Genomic DNA, 27,898 nt, shown 5'->3' on the forward strand with positions numbered 1-27,898 from the left:
GTATGTCTAAACAGGTACAGCAATCAACACAGGAATCATGAATGGGAACTCACATTCTGCCTGTTGTAATACAGCATTTGTAACAGCAATAGATGCAGTGAATGGATTCAGCACTGTGCAGGGGGGTCTGGCTTGTGGACGCTCCCTGATGTCAGCAGGACAACCCTCAATAGAATGAAAAAGACGACTCTAGTGCAACATTGTATGTTCACGTTTGATATATTGAAAATAGGCAATTGCTATTGCACTTACATGAGCAACTTGTGCTTAGACACATAAAAATCGATGCGCAGCATAGGTGTGTGTCATCCCCCTCACTCCCGAAGTTGCGCCGCGTCACTTCCAGGAGTCCGAAGCTGCCACGCCAGCGAAACGCGTTGAGTGAACCTTGCAGCAGTCCAGACGTGTGCCCAGCATACCCCAGAACCCGTTTTGATCCATTCTGCGATCGCCGACGAAACCGGAAGTGACGCGACGGGCCGGACCGGAAGTGACGCGACGCAACTTCGGGAGTGAGGGGGATGACACACACCTATGCTGCGCATCGATTTTTATGTGTCTAAGCACAAGTTGCTCATGTAAGTGCAATAGCAATTGCCTATTTTCAATATATCAAACGTGAACATACAATGTTGCACTAGAGTCGTCTTTTTCATTCTATTGAGGGTTGTCCTGCTGACATCCTGCTGTCCACAAGCCAGACCCCCCTGCACAGTGCTGAATCCATACACTGCATCTATTGCTGTTACAAATGCTGTATTACAACAGGCAGAATGTGAGTTTCCATTCATGATTCCTGTGTTGATTGCTGTACCTGTTTAGACATACCACACTATATTTATTTTTCCTTTGCATATATATGGTGACACCTGCGCTCCCCACAAGCTTCTCTTCAACATTCAAGAAAGGAGAAATCTGGAACTTCTCCAAAGAGGGTTGAGCAGCGAAGTTTGCCATTATCATATTTGAGCACACTTATATATCACATATTTTTGTTTATTGATTTATTTATTTATTTTCACCTTCACTAGTAGCGCCTCACAATTTCTGTTTTGCAAGGGATAAAGGCCTGGTGAGTTTCAGATTGAAATAGAGAAGCGTTAACACCAACAAACATCAGCGAACGGTTCGCACCCTTTGGCTGCCGTGCGGCTGTGCCAAAGGCTGTCTTCCATTGGGGTGACGCAGATGTCGACACGAAGAGATGTCATGTGTGATAGACTTAATCTTGTCTAAAGTAGGTGGCGATGTCTCGCGCTGTGAGGGGAGAGGGGGTGTGGGTGTAGTTGGGCAGAGAAGGGAGTTAGGGGTGGCAAATAGTGTGTATGTGACAGACGCCATTGAACACAGGTCCCTGCTGCTAAACTGTCCTGTCTAATGTGACCTCTCCCTGCTGGACAGCACATGATTTCACCGGGGGCTGTGGGGTGCTCTTACCTCGTGCCACAACCTCCCCTTGTAGAAGGTATCGGAGCATGTCTAGCACCCAGTAGATGATGTAATCGATGAGCACCAGGAAGGTAACGATGAGAAGGTGTCGGAAGATGTTGAAGATGGAGAAGGAATATCCTCTCTTCTCATAGCGGGTCAGGTAAAGTGAGCCTGCAGGGGGGTGGGGAGAGACGGGAGAAGGTAAGGTGGTAGGATGGGGGGAGGGGGCCTGGTTCCAAGGGCCAAAATGAGTGAGATTTGGGGTTTCTGGACCAAGCAAATGTTCTGAACTTGGGGGCTCGGAATAAATACGGGGTTATATATTATGTAACAAGTGGGTTTGGGCATTTATATTTAACCCTTGGTGCTCTGCGGAGGACTGCAGCTTCATAGGCAGGTAAAGATGGATCCAGAAATGCAACAATTCAAGAAAAGGGGGTTTCTGTATTACCTCCCATTCCCATACAGAATAAGTATAGACAGAGTTTCGGGGCTCTTTGGGGAACAGCCTGAGAAGTCTTTAAAAAGACAGTGGAACTGTAAGTCTAAAAGTAGATTAGTCGTGGAGCTGAGAGTATGTAAGTAATAGCAGTAGCGTTACTCTTATTATTATCATACTGTTGTGCCTGGCACGCTGGCTGTGTGCGGTGCCCTCTCGACCACCGTCCCTGCCTACCAGTGTGAGTTCTCACCGGGCCGGATGAAGCGGTATGCCTCCCGCCTGCCTAGGGGAAGCAGGGTGCGGCGGCCCTGCCGGGCTCTCATCACGTCCAGTTCAATGAAGTTCCGTGTGATGTAGATATTATCGTGGCTGTCCTTAAAGAGATACTTCTTCCGGTATTTCAGGGCCCTGTGTCAGGGGAGGCAGAGATTCAGAGAGGGGTGAGAAGTACCGGGGTGTGAGAGAGTTATATGGGGTAGTGTATATGAGGCATGGGGAGTTATAGTTGTGAGGTAGTATATATGTAGTAGTGGTAGAGGGTATTGGATGGGGGTTGATAGGAGCTATATGGATATATATGAAACGGGGGTGTAAATGGGGTGGGGGGTTATGGTAAGGTATTTATCAGATGCAGGTATAAACTGTAGAAGAGGAATAATAGGGTAGATAGGAGATATGCTGGCATATACTGTATAAGGGGGCATATATGAGGTATAGGGGTATATATTGTATAAGGGGGTGCATAGGGGGTATAGAGGTATATACTGTATAAGATGGTGTATAGGGGATATAGCGGTATATACTGTATAAGATGGTGTATAGGGGGTATAGCGGTATATACTGTATAAGATGGTGTAAAGGGGGTATAGCGGTATATACTGTATAAGATGGTGTATAGGGGGTATAGCGGTATATATTGTATAAGGGGGTGTATAGGGGGTATAGCGGTATATACTGTATAAGATGGTGTATAGGGGGTATAGCGGTATATACAGTATAAGATGGTGTACAGGGGGTGTTCTCACATTATATAGACCATGAAACTGATAATGGTCATGGAATAACTGAACATGCTGAACAGCTCCAGGTAGGGGTCCAGATTTGCCTGCACCTCATTCATGATATCTTTCGCCACCCGCATCAGGGTCTTACTGGAATTCGTTGTGATGTCAAAGTCATGGATGACCGTGATGTTAAATTCAAACTTCATCTTGACTTTATTGAGCAGTGCCATGACAGCTGCAAGGAGAGAGGAGAGAGAGGAGGGGCAAGGTAGTTGAGACAGAGGGGGGGGATGGGGAGAGACGTGAGAAATGAAGGGAGGAGTGAGGTGAGAGGATGGGGGAGGTAGTTTAGGGAAGGGGAGGAGAGAGATGGGGAGGCACGTGAGAGAGCGGGGATAGGGGGAGGCACATGAGAGGAGAGAGGGGTAAGCACGTGAGGGGGGAGGAGGGGAGGGGGAAGCACATGAGAGGGGGGTTGAGGTAGTTGAGAAAAAGGGGAATGGGAGGGGGAGAGGAGGGTGAGAGGGGAAAAGAGTGGGGGAGAGATAGGAGTGAGGGGAGGGAGAGAGGAGTGGGGGGAGTGAGAGAGGAGTGAGGGGAGGGAGAGAGGAGTGGGGGGAAGGGCGAGGGAGGAGTGGAAGAGAGGTGGGGAGAGAGGGGAGAGGGGAGGGGGAGAGGAGTGGGGGAGAGGGAGCGGGGGGGTGAGGAGAGGGAGGAGTGAGGGGGGAGGGAGAGAGGGAGGCGTGGGAGAGAGGGAGGCGTGGGGGAGAGGGAGGCGTGGGGAGGGAGAAAGGAGTTGGGGGGAAGAGAGGAGAGGGGAGGGGAGAGAGGAGTGGGGAAGAGAGAAGTGGGGGGAGGGGGAGAGAGGAGGGGGGAGAGAGAAGTGGGGGGAGGGGGAGAGAGAAGTGGGGGGAGGGGGAGAGAGGAGTGGGGGGAGGGGAGGAGTGGGGGGAGGGGAAGAGAGGAGTGGGGGGAGAGAGGAGTGGGGGGAGGGGAAGAGAGGAGTGGGGGGAGAGAGAAGTGGGGGGAAGGGGAAGAGAGGAGTGGGGGGAGGGGAAGAGAGGAGTGGGGGGAGGGGAGTAGAGGGAGAGGAGTGGGGGGAGGGGGAAAGAGGAGTGGGGGGACAGGGAGAGACGAGTGGGGGGACGGGGAGAGATGAGTGGGGAGAGGTGGAGAGAAGAGTGGGGGTACAGGGAGAGAGAAGTGGGGGGACAGGAAGAGATGAGTGGGGAGAGGTGGAGAGAAGAGTGGGGGGGAGGGGAGAGATGAGTGGGGAGAGGTGGAGAGAAGAGTGTGGGGAGAGGAGAGAGGAGTGATGGGAGAGGACTGGGGGGGTAGAGGACTGGGGTGATGGGAGTGTGGTGGAGAGGAGTGGAGAGAAGGGAAGAGGTGTGGGGGAAGGAGTGGAGGGAGGGGAAGAGAGGAGGGGGGAGAGGAGGGAAATGGGGGGAGAGTAAGGGGGGGAGGAGAGGGGGGGAGATAGAGGAGAGGAGGGGGAGAGAGGGGGAGGGGGAAGGAGAGGTGTGGGGAGGGGGAGAGAGAGAGTGCGGGAAAGGAGGGGGAGGGGGAGAGGAGTGGGGAGGGGGAGAGAGGAGTTCTGGAAAGGAGGGGGAGAGAGGAGTGGGGGGAGGGGGAGAGAGGAGTGGGGGGAGGGGGGATAGGAGAGGGGGGACTGGGAGAGACGAGTGGGGAGAGGTGGAGAGAAGTGTGGGGGGAGGGGAGAGAGGAGTGGGGAGAGGTGGAGAGAAGAGTCTGGGGAGGGGAGAGGAGTGATGGGAGAGGACTGGGGGGGGGAGGACTGGGGTGAGGGGAGTGTGGTGGAGAGGAGTGGAGGGAGGGGAAGAGAGGAGGGAAATGGGGGGAGTGTAAGGGGTGAGGAGAGGGGGAGAGGAGGGAAAGGGGGAGAGTAATGGGGGAAGAGTAAGGGGGGAGGAGAGGGGATAGAGGAGGAGGGGGAGGGGGAAGGAGAGGTGTGGGGGAGAGGAGTGGGGAGGGGGAGAGGAGTTCGGGAGAGTGGGGAGGAGGGGGAGGCAGAGGAGGTGGGAAGGTCGAGGGGGAAAGAGAGCAGTGGGGGAGGGGGGAGAGGAATGGTGAGGGGAAGGGGGGAGAGGGGAGGGTCAAGGGGGAGAGAGAGCAGTGGGGAAGGGTTTGAGAGGATTAGGGAGGTGAGGAGGAGTGGGGGAACGGGTGAGAGGAGTGGGGGAGGGGGGAGAGGAGTGGGGGGAGGGAGAGGGGAAGAGAGAGCAATGGGGAAGGGGGAGGGGTTGAGAGAGGAGTAGGGAGTGTCATGGGAGAGGGGGTTTGGCCTGGTATTAAAGGGGTTACACCCCATTTGGCCACCCCTGCTCTCACTTGGGAAGCAAGGTGTTAACTGGACTGCGGTCCAGTAATGTGTTTTTTCCCGGCTTCAGCAACCAAATGTATATTCCCCTGTAAATGTGTATTGTTTCTGTTCCAGTGTTTGCGCCAACACATACACTGGGATTGATGCGGGAGGGAAAGGGTTAAGGTTAACTCAGTGTTTATAGCCCTTTGTTCCATTTTCCCGCCTTTTCAGGCTCCATTTTGCAGCTCTCCATAGGTCGCCATTGCAGTCCCATGCAGCCTTATGGAGATTCCGGCGATTTGGGCCCGTTTCGGTAGAAGACCTGCAGGTGGCGCCCGAGAGGAGGAGCGGCGGTTCCCCATTGTAACTCAATGGAGCCATTCATTTCAATGGGGATTCCTCGACGCCGACCTCCAGGAACAGGTTGGCAGCCATCCAAACCGCAGACCGCAAGAGCGGAAACAATGTCTAAAAGAGAGCTTTGATCACTCCCCGGTCAAGTTCAAGTACAATGGGCGTGAGAAACTTAGGTTCTAGGACACCCAGAAATAAAATTATTTTTGCCCCTAGACCCTAGGAATCCCCACACACGACCACCATCGGGTCCGGGAATGAGGGACCCCCGTAAAGGGTCGCTCAATTGACTCCAATGGTGGAGCGGAGGTCCCATTGAATCCCATGGCGGCACTGACCCATGCACTGCCTATGGCGGCGCCGCCATGTTGATTTCAATGGGGGAAAGCCGCATGGCGTGAAAATGGCTAAGTCCGAAAAGGTAAAAAGGGTAAGCCCATATCTCCGGTTCTGTGAGGACCAGAGGGCTGGGATTTGGGTCGCATGTAGTCACTGTTCCGGCATGACTGCATGGCCATTTCCAGCCCTCTCCGAACAACCAGGCGGAGTATGGGCAAATGTGAAGAATGGTGGTTTCCCTTTAGACTTCAATGGCGGAGTGGCTCCATTGAAAGTCTATAGCGGCGAAGTCCATTGACTTCAACGGCGGAGTTGCTCCATTGGAAGCCTATAGTGGCGGAGCCGGTTGATTTCAATGGGAAAGAGTGAAAAGCAGAGATTCATTTTTAGAGCGGAGAATCCTGCATTAAAGTAATAAGAGTTTTAAACTGTATTTGTGTATCTCCGGTTCTGGGGGTCGTGGAGAGCTGAAACTTGGCCACCATGGAGAGTCACTTCCGGCACGAGGGACTGGCAAATTTCAGCCCACTCAGACCCACAGAACGGATTATTTTAATATGTGAAGATATCAAAGAGTGAATTGTATTTTGGGTCTGGTATAAAAACCTCAGAGCCCATATGTTATGTTAAATGGTCAGGGAGGGAGACAAATGGTCTACAATAAAACCCCTGATCAAAGAGTCCCCCACCCTGCTTGTGTATGCAAGCACAAAGGAATTCAGGACATGGGTACTTGATATTAAGTGCTGTAATTCACACCTTGGGACAAAGGGTTCCTGGCAAAGCCAGACTTTAAGACGCCAGTCTTGTGGGAGGGGGGCTGAGGAAATAAGCCCCCTGATTAGAATACTACCCACCCAGTGGGCAGGTATTACGGTGCCCCTCAGGTGAGGTGGCAAGGAGAGATTGGGTTCGTTTGCAATCCAGGGTGAGCATGAGAGGGAGATAAAACAAAATATATTCTAAGTGTAGACCGTGTGATACTCAATCGGTCAATACAATATTGTGTCTTGGCTCGTATGTGTGGCCTACTCACAAGATGTAGATCAAATACGGGCAATAGAACACAGTGGTCTTTGCGGGAAGGACCTCTTGATCCATGATGTGGTGTGGACCTCCCCGGAGGGGACGGGACGGCACGCTTCAGAGGGAGCTCCAGAGACACACCAGACCGGCGTCTAATATAAGGACCGGAGCGGACGACACCCGAACACCCTAGAGGGAGCTGAGAAGGTGGAGCGTCCAGCGTAGCAGCGTCCCACGCAGTGCATACACACCGGAGGTGGTGGGTGAGCCAAAAGTCCACAGCCAACTCTCTTTTATCACACCATTGTGATTCATGCACTATTTGAATGTTTTTATTGTAAGTGTTCATTTTTAAATTCTATAAAAGCTATGTTATATACGATTGGTCTGCACTATGGATACTCTTTCTCCCACATATATACCGCTGTTTTGCTGAGATTGGAGGACACACCACATCACGGATCAAGAGGTCCTTCCCGCAAAGACCACTGTGTTCTATTGCCCGTATTTGATCTACATCTTGTGAGTAGGCCACACATACGAGCCAAGACACAATATTGTATTGACCCATTGAGTATCACACGGTCTACACTTAGAATATATTTTGTTTTATCTCCCTTTCATGCTCCCCCTGGATTGAAAACGAATTTTCACGAATTGAGGGACCAGTGGAACCAGTCCCTACCAGCTGGGTTTGAGCAGGGGTTTTTTAATTCAATCATTCACGTTATCTATCACGTGTGCACTGTATCATGTTTTTATATCACTAGATTTGGATTTATTCACTGTATATTGTTAGTGATCACTAGTAGAGTTAGCGCCTTTCCTTCACTATAACACAGAAAAGAGATTGGGTGCAGGTAATTGTTCTCCAATGGCCTGCACTCAATGATAAGGTATAGGACTGGAATTACATATAAACCAGTGTCAGTCCTATACTCAGTTGTTAGTTGTTCGTGGTTCGTTGTTCGTGTTTCAAGTTACCAACTATTTGATGCCTGATGAATTGCTAATCCTGTTTCCTGATTACTTCATCATCCCCATTCCTGAGTAAGTGTCTGTATTTTGCCTGTTATTTGTATATCTTGTGTTCACCTTCTTTAAGGAATAAACTATATTTACTATATCTAAGTCGTGTTCAATTCAACCCAGATATTTTTGGTGTGTATTATTATACCCTGTCACAAGTTACCGTGACAGGCTTATAAGAAAACTGGTGGCAGGGTCAGGATTGAATTGAACCTGTATTACAGTTTACTGCGGGACTCTGTAATACAGTTGGAACTCGGGTGAATTGCGAGTTCCTAAGGCTAAAGATATTGGACACACAGTGTACAACATATAACACAAGATATGGCACCTCCTCACTGTTCCCCTACTTGTGAGAAGCATTGCCTCCAGAACCAAAGTGCTGGCCATCCGTGTGACTGGAGCCGGGCACCGAGACCGGAGGAATGTATCAAGTCGGTGCGGGAACCTGCAGCCGGTAGAGCTGAGAGAGAGGCAGCGATCGGTGAGCACGAAACCCGGCAGGCTGAGCAAAGATCTACAGCTGCAGCCGCTGTAACCACCAAACCGCCCGGAGAGCAGGGAATGGACCCAGCTACGGGATGGCAGAGACTTTTGGAGGGAGCGGGTGATCGCGGAGACAACGGGAGTCTTGCAGCAGGAGAGGTATCGGCCGATGCGGCGGCCCGTCCATTTTCCCTGTAAGAGCTTTCACTTTTGTCTGCGTGGGAGGGATGTGGTCCCAGGCGGAGCAGGACGAGCTCCAGAAACTGGCGATGTCCCGACCCGCTTACCCCCTCCCTGAGCCCGGCGCTCAAGCAAGTTTGCCTTGGACTCAGCAGCCTCTTGCGGGGGGTAGTCCACCGGCGGCTGAGGAGCTCCGGCAGAAGCGACGGTGTTACCACTGCCACAAAGCGGGCCACATCAAAGCCCAATGCCCGGACCGTGTGCGGTCGGGCGAAGAAGCCCCTCATGGCCAGCGCTCACGAGCTGCGGACAAGGTGACCCATTTAGCGGCATCCTCTGATGGCTCCCGCCCAGCCAGGGCGACAACCCTCCGCGGTACGTCCCCTGGAGAACCTGGCCGGGCTGCATCGGCAACAGCAGCGGAGAGCGGCGGCCATCCATCTGATCCCGGCGGAGAGCAGCGGTGCGGCGGCCGGAGCACATCTTTTCCGGTCATCAGCAGCGGTGCTCAGCAAGCGGTCGGCTTGCTACAGGAAGATGCTAATGTACCCCTGGCCCGACCTGATATGGTCCGGCCAGTGGATGTGCTCCCAGGATGCAGGATGCAGTCGGCGGCGGTGGCAGAGGAGGAGAGGCCGCAATTCCGGCAAAAGGCCGGAGTTGATTTTATTTGGGGGGAGGGTCGGGGTGTGTGGGAGGTGGGTGTTTTACCTGGTTTGGAGGAGTCAATGATCTTCAGCGAGGACCGGAGCCCCGCGATCTATGCCGGCGACCCTGTGCCGAAGCCGGGTGCTGTTGCGGCAGTCACCCGGAGCTCGCCCGTAGCGGCGGCGGCGGAAGAGCCGCGACTCCGGCAAAATGCCGGAGCCCTTTCTGAGTGGGGGGAGGGACAGGGGTTGTGGGAGGAGGGTGGTTCACCTGGTTTGAATGGAGCCGTGTTTCTCCACAAGGACCTGGGACCCATGTCCTGCACCGTTTTCCCTGTGCCAAACACGGGAGCTGTTGCAGAAGTTGCCCGTTGCTTCCCGGCCAAGATGACGCCGGCCACTCCAGTCCCCCTGCAATCGGGACCAACGAAGGCGGCGGTCTCTGCGGGGACCAGTGAGGTAAGCCAGACCCAGTCGCAGACTGACCCTGACTTATTTTTTCCCATGACTGTACCCTGTTGTTCCTCTGTAGGAGTGACCGGTGGGTGGCAGGAGATAGGGGTACCAGGGGAAGGCAGGGCAGCTTGTAGGGCAGTTAGGCTTCCCCATTACCCTGGTGGAACATCAAGGGGGATCTCAGTTAAGAGCCCCACTGTTGCAGCCTTGCTATGGGCTGGAGGTATCAGGGGTTGTGGCACAGTTAGACCACCCCAGGGTTACCTACCAGCCAGGAGCCAAGGTGGGTGCATCCGCACCAGCAACCCTGAGCTCACCTCCGGTAATGGGGGCACAGCTTCAGGGAGAGGGGCTAGCCCCGTTAGCACCCAGCTCTAGGGTAGGATTGCCTGGGAGAGGGTTGGGTGGGCCAGTGGGAACCGGGGAGGAAAGGCAGCAAGTGAGCCAGCCAGATTTCCCCATTGCCCTGGCAGAGCATCAAGGGGTCTCTCGGTTGGGAGCCCTACTGTTGTCGCCTAGCTATGGGCTGGAGGGATCAGGGGCAGTGGCACAGTTAGACTACTTCCAGATTACCTGCCAACCAGGAACCAAGGCGGGTGCTTCTGCACGGGTGCCCCTGGGCTCCTCTCCGGTAATGGGGAGGCAGTGTCAGGGAGATGGCCTCACTCAGGTGTCCTTAGTATCCAGGTTAGGATTAGCTAGGGAGAAGCGTAGTGAGGGAGGGCTGCAGGTAGGTAGCCAGCACAAGGTCTCAGTAGGAGAAGAAGGGCTAGTGGTAGCTGGGGAGGAAAAGCAGCAGGTAGGGCAGCTAGAGTTCCCCATTACCCTGGCGGAGACTCAGGGGGTCTCTCAGATCAGCAACCCCCTGTTGCAGCCTGGCTATGGGCTGAAGGTATCATGGGCAGTGGCAAGCTTCTGCCACCCCAGGGATACCTGCCAGCCAAGAGCTAAGGCGGTTGCATCTGAAGAGATGCCCCTGAGCTCATCCCTGGTAAGGGGGAGACAAGGTCAGGGAGGTAGGTGCACTCAGGTAGTCCCGGTGTCTGGGTTAGGATTGCCTGGGGGGGAGCAGAGTGAAGGTGGGCTGCAGGGAGGTAGGCAGCAGGAGTCATCAGCAGTGGCTGAGGTGCTGAGGCTAGGCAGGGGGGCACTGGGGAGCAGGGGGAGATAGGTCAGTGGGGTGTCAGGCAGCTGGTAGAAGCTAGGGATGGGCTAGGAAGGCAGGAGGTCCCTTGATCTGACTTGTCAGGAGCGACCCCCCTGACAGATTCGACAGGGTTCCCAGAGGTAGGGCTGTGGGGAGATAGGCAGCCAGGAGCAGTAACCAGGGCTAGGGGGGTACAGCAGAGGGTTCTGTCCCCAGGGCAGCCAAGAGTAGCTACAAGGAGGAAAGTCAGCACAGTGGAGGGGAGAGAAGTGATGCTGGCCATAGCAACAGTGGGGGTAGGAGGTGCTTTCTTCCTGGCCTTCAGGTTTGAGAGGGCAGGAGCAAAGCGTCTTTGTACCAGGGACCCCAGTACAGGCTACAGGGGGAATGCCTTGTCCCAGGAGGCACAGGAGAGGGTAGTAGCCAGCATCCCTGGTGGTTTCTGGAATCCAGAAGTGATGCCACTCGGGTGGGGGATGCCCTAGGGCCAGGGAGGAGAGGCAAGGGTATAGCGGAGCAGCTACAGGTGGGCACAGGGCCAGGGCAGGTAGGGTCGCTACAGGATAGTGACATAGCTCTTTCCCAGACTTGGTTGACAGGGAAGCGACGGTCTGTGCTTGGTAGCTGGTCTCTCGCTGGTACAGAGACATACCAGTCTCTGGGCAATATGCAGCCTGGTCTGCAGAGGTGCCCCTTCACGATGGGCTTGGTTCACCAGGCACTGGGTGAGGGGGCAGAGGGTGGCAAAGGAGAATGCCCGGCGGCCACGTTGGAGCTCTACTCAGCAGGATCTGGACTTCACAATCCAATGTGGCCAGGACAATGTACTGGACAATGCCGGAGGACAATTTTGCCAGGCCAACCCCTCAGGACTTATCAAGTGCTTAAAGGATGCCCGTGGTGTCCCAGTGCCAGGGTGGGCAGCTGGGTCACAAGGCACCCATTGAGCAGGGGAGGTGTCATGGGAGAGGGGGTTTGGCCCGGTATTAAAGGAGTTACACCCCATTTGGCCACCCCCTGCTCTCACTTGGGAAGCAACGGGTTAACTGGACTGCGGTCCAGTAATGTGTTTTTTCCCGGCTTTAGCAACCAAATGTATATTCCCCTGTAAATGTGTATTGTTTCTGTTCGTGTTTGCACCAACATATACACTGGGATTGTTGAGGGAGGGAAAGGGTTAAGGTTAACTCAATGTTTATAGCCCTTTGTTCCATTTTCCCGCCTTTTCAGGCTCCATTTTGCAGCTCTCCATAGGTCGCCATTGCAGTCCCATGCAGCCTTATGGAGATTCCGGCGATTTGGGCCCGTTTAGGTAGAAGACCTGCAGGTGGCGCCCGAGAGGAGGAGCGGTGGTTCCCCATTGTAACTCAATGGAGCCATTCATTTCAATGGGGATTCCTCGACGCCGACCTCCAGGAACAGGTTGGCAGCCATCCAAACGGCAGACCGCAAGAGCGGAAACAATGTCTAAAAGAGAGCTTTGATCACTCCCTGGACAAGTTCAAATACAATGGGCTTGGGAAACTTAGGTTCTAGGGCACCCAGAAATAAAATTCTTTTTGCCCCTAGACCCTAGGAACCCCCACACACGACCACCATCGGGTCAGGGAATGAGGGACCCCCGTAAAGGGTCGCGCTCAGCAGGAGGGTCGCGACATTGAATCCAATGGCGGAGCGGAGGTCCCATTGAATCCCATGGCGGCGCTTGCCCATGCACTGCCTATGGCGGCGCCGCCATGTTGATTCCAATGGGGGAAAGCCGCGTGGCGTGAAAAAGCTAAAGTCCGAAAAGGTAAAAAAAGGGTAAGCCCATATCTCAGGTTCTGTGAGGACCAGAGGGCTGGGATTTGGTTCGCATGTAGTCACTGTTCCGGCATGACTGCCTGGCCATTTCCAGCCCTCTCCGAACAACCAGACGGAGTATGGGCAAATGTGAAGAATGGTGGTTTCCCTATAGACTTTAATGGCGGAGTGGCTCCATTGAAAGTCTATAGTGGCGAAGCCCATTGACTTCAACAGCGGAGTTGCTCCATTGGAAGCCTATAGCGGCGGAGCCCGTTGATTTCAATGGGAAAGAGTGAAAAGCAGAGATTCATTTTTAGAGCGGAGAATCCTGCATTAAAGTAATAAGAGTTTTAAACTGTATTTGTGTATCTCCGGTTCTGGGGGTCGTGGAGAGCTGAAACTTGGCCACCATGGAGAGTCACCTCCGGCATGAGGGATTGGCAAGTTTCAGCCCTCTCAGACCCACAGAACGGATTATTTTAATATGTGAAGATATCAAAGAGTGAATTGTATTTTGGGTCTGGTATAAAAACCTCAGAGCCCATATGTTATGTTAAATGGTCAGGGAGGGAGACAAATGGTCTACAATAAAACCCCTGATCAAAGAGTCCCCCACCCTGCTTGTGCATGCGAGCACAAAGGAATGCAGGACATGGGTACTTGATATTAAGTGCTGTAATTCACACTTTGGGACAAAGGGTTCCTGGCAAAGCCAGACTTTAAGACGCCAGTCATGTGGGAGGGGGGCTGAGGAAATAAGCCCCCTGATTAGAATACTACCCACCCAGTGGGCAGGTATTACGGTGCCCCTCAGGTGAGGTGGCAAGGAGAGATTGGGTGCAGATAATTGTTCTCCAATGGCCTGCACTCAATGATAAGGTATAGGACTGGAATTACATATAAACCAGTGTCAGTCCTTTACTCAGTTGTTAGTTGTTCGTGGTTCGTTGTTCGTGTTTCAAGTTACCAACTATTTGATGCCTGATGAATTGCTAATCCTGTTTCCTGATTACTTCATCATCCCCATTCCTGAGTAAGTGACTATATTTTGCCTGTTATTTGTATATCTTGTGTTCACCTTCTTTAAGGAATAAACTATATTTATTATATCTAAGTCGTGTTCAATTCAACCCAGATATTTTTGGTGTGTATTATTCTTCCCTGTCACAAGTTACCGTGACAGGGAGGAGGAGAGAGGAGTGTGGAGGGATGAGTGATGTGGGGGAGAGGGGAAGGGGAGAGAGGTGGGGGGAGGAGTGGGGGGAGGGGAGGAGAGGAGTGGGGGAGAGAGTGGGTTGGAGGAGGGGAAGAGAGGAGAGGGGAGAGGAGTGGGGGAGCGGGAGAGAGGAGAGGAGTGGAGGTAGCGAGAGAGAGGAGTAGGGAGAGAGGGGGAGAGGAGTGGGGAGAGTAATGGGGAGGAGGGGTGGGAGGTAGGTGGAGTGTGAGGGGAGAGAGTAGTGGGGGAGGGGGAGAGAGGAGTGGGGAGGGGGAGAGAGGAGTGGGGAGGGAGAGGAGGGAAAGGGGGAGAGTAAGGGGGAGGAGGGGCAGGGAGAGAGGAGTGGGGGGAGGGGGAGAGAGAGGAGTGGGGAGGGGGAGAGAAGAGTGAGGAGAGGGGAAGGGGAGAAAGGAGTGGGGAAGGGGAGAAAGGAGTGGGGAAGGGGAGAGGAGTGGGCAGGGGGAGAGAGGAGAGTGGGGAGGGGGAGCGAGAGAGCAGTGGGGAAGGGGAGAGAGGACTGGGGAAGGGGAGAGAGAGGAGTGGGGAAGGGGAGAGAGAGGAGTGGGGAAGGGGAGAGAGAGGAGTGTGGAAGGGGAGAGAGAGGAGTGGGGAAGGAGAGAGAGAGTAGTGGGGAAGGAGAGAGAGGAGTGGGGAAGGAGAGAGAGGAGTGGGGAAGGGGAGAGAGAGGAGTGGGGAAGAAGAGAGAGTGGAATGGGGAAAGGGAGGGGGAGAGTGGAATGGGGAAGGGGAGGGGGAGAGAGAGGAGTGGGGACCCGGAGAGAGAGAGGAGTGGGGAGGGGGAGAGAGAGAGGAGTGGGGAGGGGGAGAGAGAGGAGTGGGGAGAAGGAGAGAGAGATGAGAGGGGAGAGAGGGGGAAGTGGAGAGGGGAGAGTGGGGGAGGAAAGGGGAGAGTGGGGGGGAAAGGGGAGAGTGGGTGGGGAGAGGGGAGAGTGGGGGGAGGAGAGGGGAGAGTGGGGGGGATAGAGGAGAGTGGGGGGGAGGGAGGATAGTGGGGGGGATAGTGGGGAGAGTGAGAGGGGAGAGGGGGAGACGGGGAGGAGGGTGAGTGGTGGAGTGGAGAGTTGGGGGGGGGAGTAGAGGCACCTGAGGGGGAATGGGTGGGAATGTTCCTTCATAATTGTCGCACTTACGGTTTTTGATGCATTTTTGGATAAATTTGTTCACGTAGAACGGGATGATGCAGAGCAGGACGATAACTGCACGAGATACGAAGTCACACAGATTATAAATTAATCCCAGGTATTATTAAAGGGGCAGTGTTACATGGGGCCAGTTTGAGTTATTTAATGGGTTAAATCCTGGTGGCTTAGTAAGCAGGGTCACCCCATGAAACCCTTTCCAGTCGGCTTTTTCTCTATTTCTTTGTTTAAATTGGTTAAATAAATCTTTTTTGATATTCTTTGATTGATCAGAGTGCTTGTTGTGTTTTTTTTTCTACGTTTTGTGTTTTGATATATATATGGTATAAAGGGCTAGTGTGTGTGTGTGTGTGTTATAAAGGGGTATGTATGAGTTTTGGGGCTATATGTGAAGTATAAGGGGTAGCTGTATAATGGAGACGGAACAGTACCACTATTTTCTTAATTAGAAAGCTACTCGTATGAAGATAAATGTTGTTTTTTATTAAGGGAGAGGCGGGTCCTCTCAAAACCTTTGGATAGGAGATTTCATTTCCCATTAATCAACGATAAGTAATTTGCACACACGCCGCGGTGTTTGTGAGCAGTTGCACACATGCGGCTGTGTTTGTGAGCAGTTGCACACACGCCGCGGTGTTTGTGAGCAGTTGCACACATGCGGCTGTGTTTGTGAGCAGTTCACACATGCGGCTGTGTTTGTGAGCAGTTGCACACACGCCGCGGTGTTTGTGAGCAGTTGCACACATGCGGCTGTGTTTGTGAGCAGTTCACACATGCGGCTGTGTTTGTGAGCAGTTGCCCCTACGCAGCTGTGTTTGTGAGCAGTTGCACACGCGGCTGTGTTTGAGAGCAGTTGCACACACGCGGCTGTGTTTGAGAGCAGTTGCCCACACGCAGCTGTGTTTGTGAGCAGTTGCACACGTGGCGGTGTTTGAGAGCAGTTGCACACACGCGGCTGTGTTTGAGAGCAGTTGCCCACACGCAGCTGTGTTTGTGAGCAGTTGCACACGTGGCTGTGTTTCCACACTTACCCTTGGCTAGTCCACAGAGTGGACGGAAGATGTCCACGATGAAGCAGAGGAAGGCTAAGAAGGTCATGACCTTTTGACATTTCCTCTTCCCCTCATCGAAGAGCTTCTTGCACTTTATGTACGGAGCCTCCATTTCCTCATTACAGATCTCTCCCATGTTAGCGATGAAATGCCAGACACGCCGCAGAGACCGACCTGAGGGGCACAGGTACGCGTGAGGGGACGCAGGTACACGTGAGGGGCGCAGGTACGCGTGAGGTGCGCGGGTTACCCGTGAGGGGCGCAGGTACGCATGAGGAGCGCGGGTACGCATGAGGGGACGCGAGGGGCTGTCAGAGGGACCGGGCAGCAGGGAGGAGTGCAGGTACACGTCTGTCCCCTGTAATAGAACAGGACTGGTCATAGATGCCTTTCACATGTCACTGTGCACATTGGAATGGATAGGCCACGCTTCCAGCTGTGTGCCCCTCTGTCAGTACACAGTGGTATGATGTGGCCGTGGCAGCCTCCTGTGTCACTCCTCCACATTATCCTGTAACGAGACCCTCCCTGTGTGTGCACTCCCCGCCCCTCGCTCACCGATGAATTTAATTCCGGTCATGATAGTCTTGAAGAACTTCCTGATCATATCAGACGCCTTTTTTAGATTCCTGCCGATTTTCTTGATATAGTTCAGGGTACCTGCAAGGAAGGAGAGACAGAGCCGCACGTGAGAGGTGAGTCCTCAAGGGCCACCAACAGGTCAGGTTTTCGGGATATCCCTGCTTCAACATAGGTGGCTCAATCAGTGGCTCAGACGTGAGGGGCGCAGGCGCATGTGAAACAGGCTCCGGAACACCCCTTTTTGAGCCCTTCCTTCTCTCTAGCAGTGCACCAATTGTATCTAGTGACTGCCTGGTCACATGATCTTCCCCACAGAACTTTGCATCTTTAGTCCTCTTCTGCTGCACTGACATTTAGTGAACCCCCGAGCCGAATCTTCACCGATCGATCACAGGAGAACGGATCGATCGGATACTTAGCTAATCACTAATCACTGTGTGGATTATATTGATGCACATATTAAAGGGGGGGAATTAAAACAGCAGCCGCTTGGACTGCAGCTTTAATGGGTTTCCACAGAGCCCTCTGTGCACATTAGATACTATTTGTGTAGAAGTGCTTGTGTGTTTATTTTATATATAATATTAATCAATTTAATGATCTGTTAGAATCATTACATTATGAAACATGCCAAATATTAAGGCACTTTGCCTTTAAGAGAAAAATATCCTCAATCTCCAAGTTATTCTCCTGCAAATCCCAAGGTGCAAAAAATACTGTTACTTCTTCCTACTGTATGTCTGTTACTATGTTACGTCTTCCTATCTCTATTTTATTATGTTACTTCTGTCTACAGTATGTTACTATGTTATTTCAGTCTATATTGCTATGTTAGTTCTTCCTATGTCTGTTACTATGTTACTACAGTACGTCCTATGTGTGTTACTATGTTACTTCTTCCTATGTCTATGTTACTTCTTCCTGTCTATGTTACTATGTTACTTCTGTCTATATTGCTATGTTAGTTCTTCCTATGTCTGTTACTATATTACTACAGTACTTCCTATGTCTGTTACTATGTTACTTCTTCCTATGTCTATGTTACTTCTTCCTGTCTATGTTACTATGTTACTTCTTCCTATGTCAGTTACTACAGTACTTCCTATGTCTGTTACTATGTTATTTCTTCCTACATTATGTCTTTATTAACAAGTTACTAGTTACTACTTCCTTTGTCTATATTACTAAGTTTCTTCTTCTTTCTATGTTACTATGTTACTTTTTCCAATGTCTGTTACTATGTTACTTCTTCCTATGTCTGTTACTATGTTACTTCTTCCTATGTCTATGTTACTTCTTCCTATGTCTGTTACTATGTTACTTCTTCCTATGTCTGTTACTATGTTACTTCTTCCGCTGTCTATGTTACTTCTTCCTATGTCTGTTACTATGTTACTTCTTCCTATGTCTGTTACTATGTTACTTCTTCCTATGTCTGTTACTATGTTACTTCTTAATATGTCTAAGTTACTTCTTCCTATGTCTGTTACTATGTTACTTCTTCCTATGTCTGTTACTATGTTACTTCTTCCTATGTCTGTTACTATGTTACTTCTTCCTATGTCTGTTACTATGTTACTTCTTCCTATGTCTGTTACTATGTTACTTCTTCCTATGTCTGTTACTATGTTACTTCTTCCTATGTCTATGTTACTATGTTACTTCTTCCTATGTCTGTTACTATGTTACTTCTTCCGATGTCTATGTTACTTCTTCCTATGTCTGTTACTATGTTACTTCTTCCTATGTCTATGTTACTTCTTCCTATGTCTGTTACTATGTTACTTCTTCCTATGTCTGTTACTATGTTACTTCTTCCTATGTCTGTTACTATGTTACTTCTTCCTATGTCTGTTACTATGTTACTTCTTCCTATGTCTAAGTTACTTCTTCCTATGTCTGTTACTATGTTACTTCTTCCTATGTCTGTTACTATGTTACTTCTTCCTATGTCTGTTACTATGTTACTTCTTCCTATGTCTGTTACTATGTTACTTCTTCCTATGTCTGTTACTATGTTACTTCTTCCTATGTCTGTTACTATGTTACATCTTCCTATGTCTGTTACTATGTTACTTCTTCCTATGTCTGTTACTATGTTACTTCTTCCTATGTCTGTTACTATGTTACTTCTTCCTATGTCTGTTACTATGTTACATCTTCCTATGTCTGTTACTATGTTACTTCTTCCTATGTCTGTTACTATGTTATTTCTTCCTATGTCTGTTACTATGTTACTTCTTCCTATGTCTAAGTTACTTCTTCCTATGTCTGTTACTATGTTACTTCTTCCTATGTCTGTTACTATGTTACTTCTTCCTATGTCTGTTACTATGTTACTTCTTCCTATGTCTGTTACTATGTTACTTCTTCCTATGTCTGTTACTATGTTACATCTTCCTATGTCTGTTACTATGTTACTTCTTCCTATGTCTGTTACTATGTTACTTCTTCCTATGTCTGTTACTATGTTACTTCTTCCTATGTCTGTTACTATGTTACATCTTCCTATGTCTGTTACTATGTTACATCTTCCTATGTCTGTTACTATGTTACTTCTTCATATGTCTGTTACTATGTTACATCTTCCTATGTCTGTTACTATGTTACATCTTCCTATGTCTGTTACTATGTTATTTCTTCCTATGTCTGTTACTATGTTACTTCTTCCTATGTCTGTTACTATATTACTTCTTCCTATGTCTATGTTACTTCTTCCTATGTCTGTTACTATGTTACTTCTTCCTATGTCTGTTACTATGTTATTTCTTCGGTCTGTTATGATGTTACTTTTTCCTGTGTCTATGTTACTATGTTACTTCTTCCTATGTATGTTACTATGTTACTTCTTCCTATGTCTAAGTTACGTCTTCCTATGTCTGTTACTATGTTACTTCTTCCTATGTCTGTTACTATGTTACTTCTTCCTATGTCTGTTACTATGTTACTTCTTCCTATGTCTGTTACTATGTTACTTCTTCCTATGTCTGTTACTATGTTACTTCTTCCTATGTCTGTTACTATGTTACATCTTCCTATGTCTGTTACTATGTTACTTCTTCCTATGTCTGTTACTATGTTACTTCTTCCTATGTCTGTTACTATGTTACTTCTTCCTATGTCTGTTACTATGTTACATCTTCCTATGTCTATTACTATGTTACTTCTTCCTATGTCTGTTACTATGTTATTTCTTCCTATGTCTGTTACTATGTTACTTCTTCCTATGTCTAAGTTACTTCTTCCTATGTCTGTTACTATGTTACTTCTTCCTATGTCTGTTACTATGTTACTTCTTCCTATGTCTGTTACTATGTTACTTCTTCCTATGTCTGTTACTATGTTACTTCTTCCTATGTCTGTTACTATGTTACTTCTTCCTATGTCTGTTACTATGTTACATCTTCCTATGTCTGTTACTATGTTACTTCTTCCTATGTCTGTTACTATGTTACTTCTTCCTATGTCTGTTACTATGTTACTTCTTCCTATGTCTGTTACTATGTTACATCTTCCTATGTCTGTTACTATGTTACATCTTCCTATGTCTGTTACTATGTTACTTCTTCCTATGTCTGTTACTATGTTACATCTTCCTATGTCTGTTACTATGTTACATCTTCCTATGTCTGTTACTATGTTATTTCTTCCTATGTCTGTTACTATGTTACTTCTTCCTATGTCTGTTACTATGTTACTTCTTCCTATGTCTGTTACTATGTTACTTCTTCCTATGTCTATGTTACTTCTTCCTATGTCTGTTACTATGTTACTTCTTCCTATGTCTGTTACTATGTTACTTCTTCCTATGTCTGTTACTATGTTACTTCTTCCTATGTCTGTTACTATGTTACTTCTTCCTATGTCTAAGTTACTTCTTCCTATGTCTGTTACTATGTTACTTCTTCCTATGTCTGTTACTATGTTACTTCTTCCTATGTCTGTTACTATGTTACTTCTTCCTATGTCTGTTACTATGTTACTTCTTCCTATGTCTGTTACTATGTTACTTCTTCCTATGTCTGTTACTATGTTACATCTTCCTATGTCTGTTACTATGTTACTTCTTCCTATGTCTGTTACTATGTTACTTCTTCCTATGTCTGTTACTATGTTACTTCTTCCTATGTCTGTTACTATGTTACATCTTCCTATGTCTGTTACTATGTTACTTCTTCCTATGTCTGTTACTATGTTATTTCTTCCTATGTCTGTTACTATGTTACTTCTTCCTATGTCTAAGTTACTTCTTCCTATGTCTGTTACTATGTTACTTCTTCCTATGTCTGTTACTATGTTACTTCTTCCTATGTCTGTTACTATGTTACTTCTTCCTATGTCTGTTACTATGTTACTTCTTCCTATGTCTGTTACTATGTTACATCTTCCTATGTCTGTTACTATGTTACTTCTTCCTATGTCTGTTACTATGTTACTTCTTCCTATGTCTGTTACTATGTTACTTCTTCCTATGTCTGTTACTATGTTACATCTTCCTATGTCTGTTACTATGTTACATCTTCCTATGTCTGTTACTATGTTACTTCTTCATATGTCTGTTACTATGTTACATCTTCCTATGTCTGTTACTATGTTACATCTTCCTATGTCTGTTACTATGTTATTTCTTCCTATGTCTGTTACTATGTTACTTCTTCCTATGTCTGTTACTATATTACTTCTTCCTATGTCTATGTTACTTCTTCCTATGTCTGTTACTATGTTACTTCTTCCTATGTCTGTTACTATGTTATTTCTTCGGTCTGTTATGATGTTACTTTTTCCTGTGTCTATGTTACTATGTTACTTCTTCCTATGTATGTTACTATGTTACTTCTTCCTATGTCTAAGTTACGTCTTCCTATGTCTGTTACTATGTTACTTCTTCCTATGTCTGTTACTATGTTACTTCTTCCTATGTCTGTTACTATGTTACTTCTTCCTATGTCTGTTACTATGTTACTTCTTCCTATGTCTGTTACTATGTTACTTCTTCCTATGTCTGTTACTATGTTACATCTTCCTATGTCTGTTACTATGTTACTTCTTCCTATGTCTGTTACTATGTTACTTCTTCCTATGTCTGTTACTATGTTACTTCTTCCTATGTCTGTTACTATGTTACATCTTCCTATGTCTATTACTATGTTACTTCTTCCTATGTCTGTTACTATGTTATTTCTTCCTATGTCTGTTACTATGTTACTTCTTCCTATGTCTAAGTTACTTCTTCCTATGTCTGTTACTATGTTACTTCTTCCTATGTCTGTTACTATGTTACTTCTTCCTATGTCTGTTACTATGTTACTTCTTCCTATGTCTGTTACTATGTTACTTCTTCCTATGTCTGTTACTATGTTACTTCTTCCTATGTCTGTTACTATGTTACATCTTCCTATGTCTGTTACTATGTTACTTCTTCCTATGTCTGTTACTATGTTACTTCTTCCTATGTCTGTTACTATGTTACTTCTTCCTATGTCTGTTACTATGTTACATCTTCCTATGTCTGTTACTATGTTACATCTTCCTATGTCTGTTACTATGTTACTTCTTCCTATGTCTGTTACTATGTTACATCTTCCTATGTCTGTTACTATGTTACATCTTCCTATGTCTGTTACTATGTTATTTCTTCCTATGTCTGTTACTATGTTACTTCTTCCTATGTCTGTTACTATGTTACTTCTTCCTATGTCTGTTACTATGTTACTTCTTCCTATGTCTCTGTTACTTCTTCCTATGTCTGTTACTATGTTACTTCTTCCTATGTCTGTTACTATGTTACTTCTTCCTATGTCTGTTACTATGTTACTTCTTCCTATGTCTGTTACTATGTTATTTCTTCGGTCTGTTATGATGTTACTTTTTCCTGTGTCTATGTTACTATGTTACTTCTTCCTATGGTACTATGTTACTCACTGATTAAGGGGCGTTTGATCTTCTCCAGCAGGTCCTTGGTCTGGTTTATGGCCAGTTCCACTCCACAGGACAAAGCTTTGGTAGACCGGCGGAAGTTTTCCAGGACATTGGCGACCGGTCCCTGTAAAGCCATCGCGAAGGCCATCAAAAGGAGGAAGTTCTTTCCTTGAGCTGCAGGAGACACAAAGCCCCTGAGTTCTGGGGGTACCCTGGGTCGGCAGTGCTGCTGATCTACTGACATGTACTATAGGGATGGTGAACCAGTGACATGCTCTATATAGTCTATATGCTGTAGGTGCTCCTGCTCTGTGCTGATGGTATTAAATTGCCACTGGTCCCTATTTCTAGTATATATTTATGATCTCCTTTCTATATGGATTGTAAATAGATAACATCAGTTTATAGTGATAGGTTTATGAATGACATTGTTTTATAGTGATGGTGTAAAAATATCATTAGTCTTTAGTATGGGGTTGTAGGTGACATTGGTCTAAAGGCATATATAAAAGACATTGGTATATCATACAAATGGTACATAAGTGGCATTGGTCTGCAGAGATAGTATATACGTGGCATTGCTTCCCAATCTTGTCCACGGGAACCTCTGGCTACATCAGGTTTTTGGCTCACCCATGGACCTGCAGACAGGTGAATGTACCGAATTTGCATATAGAAACCTAGTGTGGCCTGAACGTTTTGTCTGTAGAGATGGTATATACCAGGGGTGGACAACTCCAGTCCTCAAGGGCTACCAACAGGTCAGGTTTTCAGGATATCCCAGGTGGCTCAATCAGTGGCCCAGTCTTCGACTTATCTGAGATCTGACTCCAAAAAACTGTTCATGGTCCCAAGGTTCAGCAAAGTATCCGGCCGCTCCTCCTCCTCTTACCGTGCACCCCAAAACTGGAACAACCTACCGGAGACTCTCACATCCACCACCAGTCTAAGTTCTTTCAAATCTAAGGCTGTCTCACATTTTAATCTGGTCTGTAACTGTTACATACGCCCATAATATATATTATCTCTAACTGTGCATGCAATGTCTTGTATATAATGTATATCCTGTTTGTGTAATGTAACCAACGTATTGACATCATAACTCTGTGCCCAGGACATACTTGAAAACGAGAGGTAACTCTCAATGTATTACTTCCTGGTAACATGTTATAAATAAATAAATTAGGTGCATGCCCTGAAAACCTGACCAGTCCGAGGCCCCCGAGGGTCGAACTTGTCCAAGTCAGGTCTATAAACACTGAAATAGTAGAATGAGGGGACAGCACTCGCAGCATAACAGCATCAAACGCAGATATCGGGGGCCGCTGAGTGGCCGCTTATGACTGCTGCACGCCAAATTATGTAATATACAAGTAGGTCACAGATTCGCAATGCCCAATTTCTTCAAGGCATCATAACGTCTTTATTCACAGTATACAGAGGGTATAAAAGCGATGATTCGTGTGTTTAAGCTATTGCTTGTAATATTTTTTGTATACTATGAATGGAGAAGTTAGGATGTTTTGGAGAAATTGTGCAATGGGAATATTGGGACCTTCTAATGTACGTGTGGTCTATAGCGAGGGTATATAAGTGACATTGGTCTATAGAGACGGTATATACGTGACATTGGTCTATTGAGAGGGTATATAAGTGACTTTGGTCTATAGAGAGTATATAAGTGACATTGGTCTATAGAGAGGGTATATACGTGACATTGGTCTATAGAGAGGGTATATACGTGACAATGGTCTATAGAGAGGGTATATAAGTGACTTTGGTCTATAGAGAGTATATAAGTGACATTGGTCTATAGAGAGGGTATATACGTGACATTGGTCTATAGAGAGGGTATATAAGTGACATTGGTCTATAGCGAGGGTATATACGTGACATTGGTCTATAGAGAGGGTATATAAGTGACATTGGTCTATAGAGAGGGTATATAAGTGACATTGGTCTATAGAGAGGGTATATACATGACATTGGTCTATAGAGATGCTAAGCAAATGACATTGCTGTCTAAGACTCACATGAAAAGAAACTTGGCAACATGAGCAGCACAGTGATCCGTACTCTCTTGGAGAAGCCCATGCCCAGTGTTAGGAAGAAGCCAGTGGTGATGGTGGATATCAGACAGTACCACAGGTTGTAGTTCTTCACGAACAGGACGATGCCGGCATAGATTGTGATGAGTAGCATGCCGATGCTGTAGCCTCCAAAGCTTCTGAGCGTAGCCTTGGTCATGTTGTCTTCTCTCAGCCTGGCTTTGACCTTCTTCTTCTGGTGCATGTAGTCTTTGGCAGTCACCTCGTGCACCTTCAGTCTGCCTCGCTTCTTACCAGCACAACAGCACCGACAACACAGGCCCTTGCACAAGCCCCACATCCACTGCAAGGGTCCTCTTGTACAGACATCGTGCCGGCCTGCCGGGTGTCCCTGCTACAGAATACAAAGTGCTACTGCGTTTGTGCGAAACACCGTGGCCCATATTTACTAAACAGTGCTATTTCATAAGATGCCTTCCAACACAGCTAAGTAAGCCTATCCCATCCAGTAAGTGGGCTATGAGGTCCAGCAGGGACGGGGTCTTCTGCAGTAGCACCGCCTAGTAAATATGGACATCTGTAGGCTACTAACACGTAATCTCTCCTCTCCCACTTCCCACTCCCACAGGAAACCGCAAGCCGGGCTCAGTATCCATTAAAAACCAGTGCTTCTATGTTCAAATAGTATATTTATACTGTCACAATGAGTCCCGTTGGGAGAAAAGCGCTATGTGAAATATTATCCAAACTGAAAGGGAGAGCATTTGTTTAAAGAGCTGTTATTATCAGGTGGATATTTAGGTTTGTAAGGAATAAGTGGTACTCGCTTGTAGCATCCCATGTTGTGTGTTCCTGGTCCTTCATGCTGCAGACTAAAGCAGTGCGGAGTATCACTGCAGGCTGTCAGGCAGCTTCTGCTCTAACCCACCGGAGGGCAGTGTTACTCGTGTATGAATCCACCACTAACATGAACTCAGGACAGTGGCAAATTAAATAGATTATACTTAGGGGGGGGGGGGCGTGAGCAGGGGGTGAGAGCAGGCAGGGGGGCGCAGGGGGAGAGAGCAGGCAGGGGGTCGCAGGGGGTGAGAGCGGGAAGGGGGCGCAGGGGGTGAGAGCGGGAAGGGGGCGCAGGGGGTGAGAGCAGGCAGGGGGGCGCAGAGGGGGAAAAGCAGGCAGGGGGTGAGAGCAGGGAGGGGGGCGCAGGGGGTGAGAGCGGGAAGGGGGCGCAGAGGGGGTGAAAGCAGGCAGGGTGCGCAGGGGGTGAGAGCAGGCAGGGGGGCGCAGGGGGTGAGAGCAGGCAGGGGGTTGCAGGGGGTGAGAGCAGACGGGGGCGCAGGGGGTGAGAGCAGCACGGGGGCGCAGGGGGTGAGAGCAGGCAGGGGGCGCAGGGGGTGAGAGCAGGCAGGGGGCGCAGGGGGTGAGAGCAGGCAGAGGGGCGCAGGGGGTGAGAGCAGGCAGGGGGTGAGAGCAGACAGGGGGGCGCAGGGGGTGAGAGCAGGCAGGGGGCGCAGAGGGGTGAGAGCAGGCAGGGGGGCGCAGAGGGGTGAGAGCAGGCAGGGGGGCACAGAGGGGTGAGAGCAGGCAGGGGGCGCAGGGCGTGAGAGCAGGCAGGGGGGCGCAGAGGGGTGAGAGCAGGCAGGGGGGCGCAGAGGGGTGAGAGCAGGCAGGGGGGCGCAGAGGGGTGGGAGCAGGCAGGTGGCGCAGGGGGTGAGAGCAGGCAGGGGGGCGCAGAGGGGTGAGAGCAGGCAGGGGGCGCAGGGGGTGAGAGCAGGCAGAGGGGCGCAGAGGGGTGAGAGCAGGCAGGGGGCGCAGAGGGGTGAGAGCAGGCAGGGGGTGAGAGCAGGCAGGAGGGCGCAGGGAGAAGAGTTTGCGCACTTGGGTACAAGTATTCTAAAATAACACAACCTTTCCATGGTAAACAGATGGATTTACGTTTGGCAAATGATCTTATCTCTACCCGATGAAGGACCCTGAGAGGTTGGAAAGCGTGTAACATATCAACTACTTGTTGGGCTAATAAAAGGCATCATACCCCCTACTCCCTCTCCTGTTATTTTACTATCTCTAAGAGACATTATACAGCAATTAACATTGTTTCTATAGCTTTGTTCTTTTGTTTACTGTCACGCTGGTGCCATCATTATACAGGCTGATAGAGATCCCTGAGACTGTTACTTAAGGGGGATTAAAGTTAATGTATATTTGAGCCTTTAAGTAGCCTAGGGGTCTGGGGTCTGTTTTATTGAAGTCTTTCAGCTGCAAAACAGCAACATGACACCAGATTTTGCAAAGAAAAAAACTCAGTTGGTTTCAGCCACTTTCCCCAAATTTGCAGTTAGGATCATTTGTAAAAACAGCCACTTTGTAAGAAGCCAGAAAAAAAATGTTTTCAGGTTAAATTGGTACCAAGACCAAAAGTGATCAAAGCCCGAGGCGGAGAACCACGTGGATCCGGCAGTAACCGCCATTGTTAGGCCGAGTTCAGGGTGCCAGAGACAGGAGTTGGGGGGCGGGCGTCCGCGTGTGCGCGCGGCTGTCTGCTGGGCGATGTGTGCACATCCTCCCCAGCAGACGTTTTCAGGAGTTGAGGAGGCGGGGAGGGGGCGGGGAGGGGGCGGGGCTACAGACGCAGCTTAGGGATCGTGTTGCTGTGTTGAAATCATTCTCAAGAATGATTTCATTGGCTGCCGAGGTCCCAGTGACGCTGCTGCAGCTTCAAAAAACAACCTGGCTTGTTTATTGAAACTGTAGCCAGTGTCAACTCCGTACTTCGGAGACAGGGCAGCTGCTACCCTGACAACTGCTATTCAGTTTCAACAGTTTGTATCAAACGTCCGCCCACACGTAAGCACGCCCCCTCCCCCCCCTCCGAAGCGGGGCCTTATGTGGTTCCCGCCACGTTAGCTGCCATTCCCTGCGTCATGGATTGATGACTCCCGGCCCAAGACAGGAACATCCGTCAGGGTGAATAAAACGATTATTTTTCACAGAGAAATAAACAATATCTGCTCTGTAAAGCCCGATTCTGACTATGGGGTTCCTCCCAGACCCCTGTGCCGTGAAGCTGCTGAAAAGGATTTGATTCCCGTTCATTTGAACAGATCTCTTCTCTTGGGTTTATTTCCTGCTGTGGTATACATTTGAATGACTCGAGTTACCTGGGACCGCGTTACCTGGGACCGCGTTACCTGGGACCGCGTTACCTGGGACGGGCTCCTCCCTCAGACCTCAGTGCGCAGGCTCCATTTTCTGTTTCTCCTCTGAAA

At 48.8% G+C, this 27,898-nt stretch overlaps 1 protein-coding gene across 1 annotated transcript; it reads right to left on the reverse strand.

Annotated features, from left to right (window-relative positions):
* Positions 1–1,437: 1,437 nt before the first annotated feature.
* On the reverse strand, positions 1,438–27,898 carry LOC142475732 (DC-STAMP domain-containing protein 2-like; the record flags this gene model as incomplete). The annotated part of the gene is made up of 9 exons (XM_075581475.1): positions 27,791–27,898; positions 24,615–25,023; positions 22,585–22,755; positions 16,639–16,740; positions 16,060–16,254; positions 15,020–15,085; positions 2,899–3,112; positions 2,124–2,281; positions 1,438–1,602 (listed from the first exon to the last, which is right to left on the reverse strand). Coding segments are annotated over exons 2-9 (1,426 nt in total), but the record flags the coding sequence as incomplete, so codon positions are not given.

The sequence above is a fragment of the Ascaphus truei genome, unplaced genomic scaffold (genome assembly GCF_040206685.1).
Source record: "Ascaphus truei isolate aAscTru1 unplaced genomic scaffold, aAscTru1.hap1 HAP1_SCAFFOLD_1350, whole genome shotgun sequence".
NCBI lineage: Eukaryota > Metazoa > Chordata > Amphibia > Anura > Ascaphidae > Ascaphus > Ascaphus truei.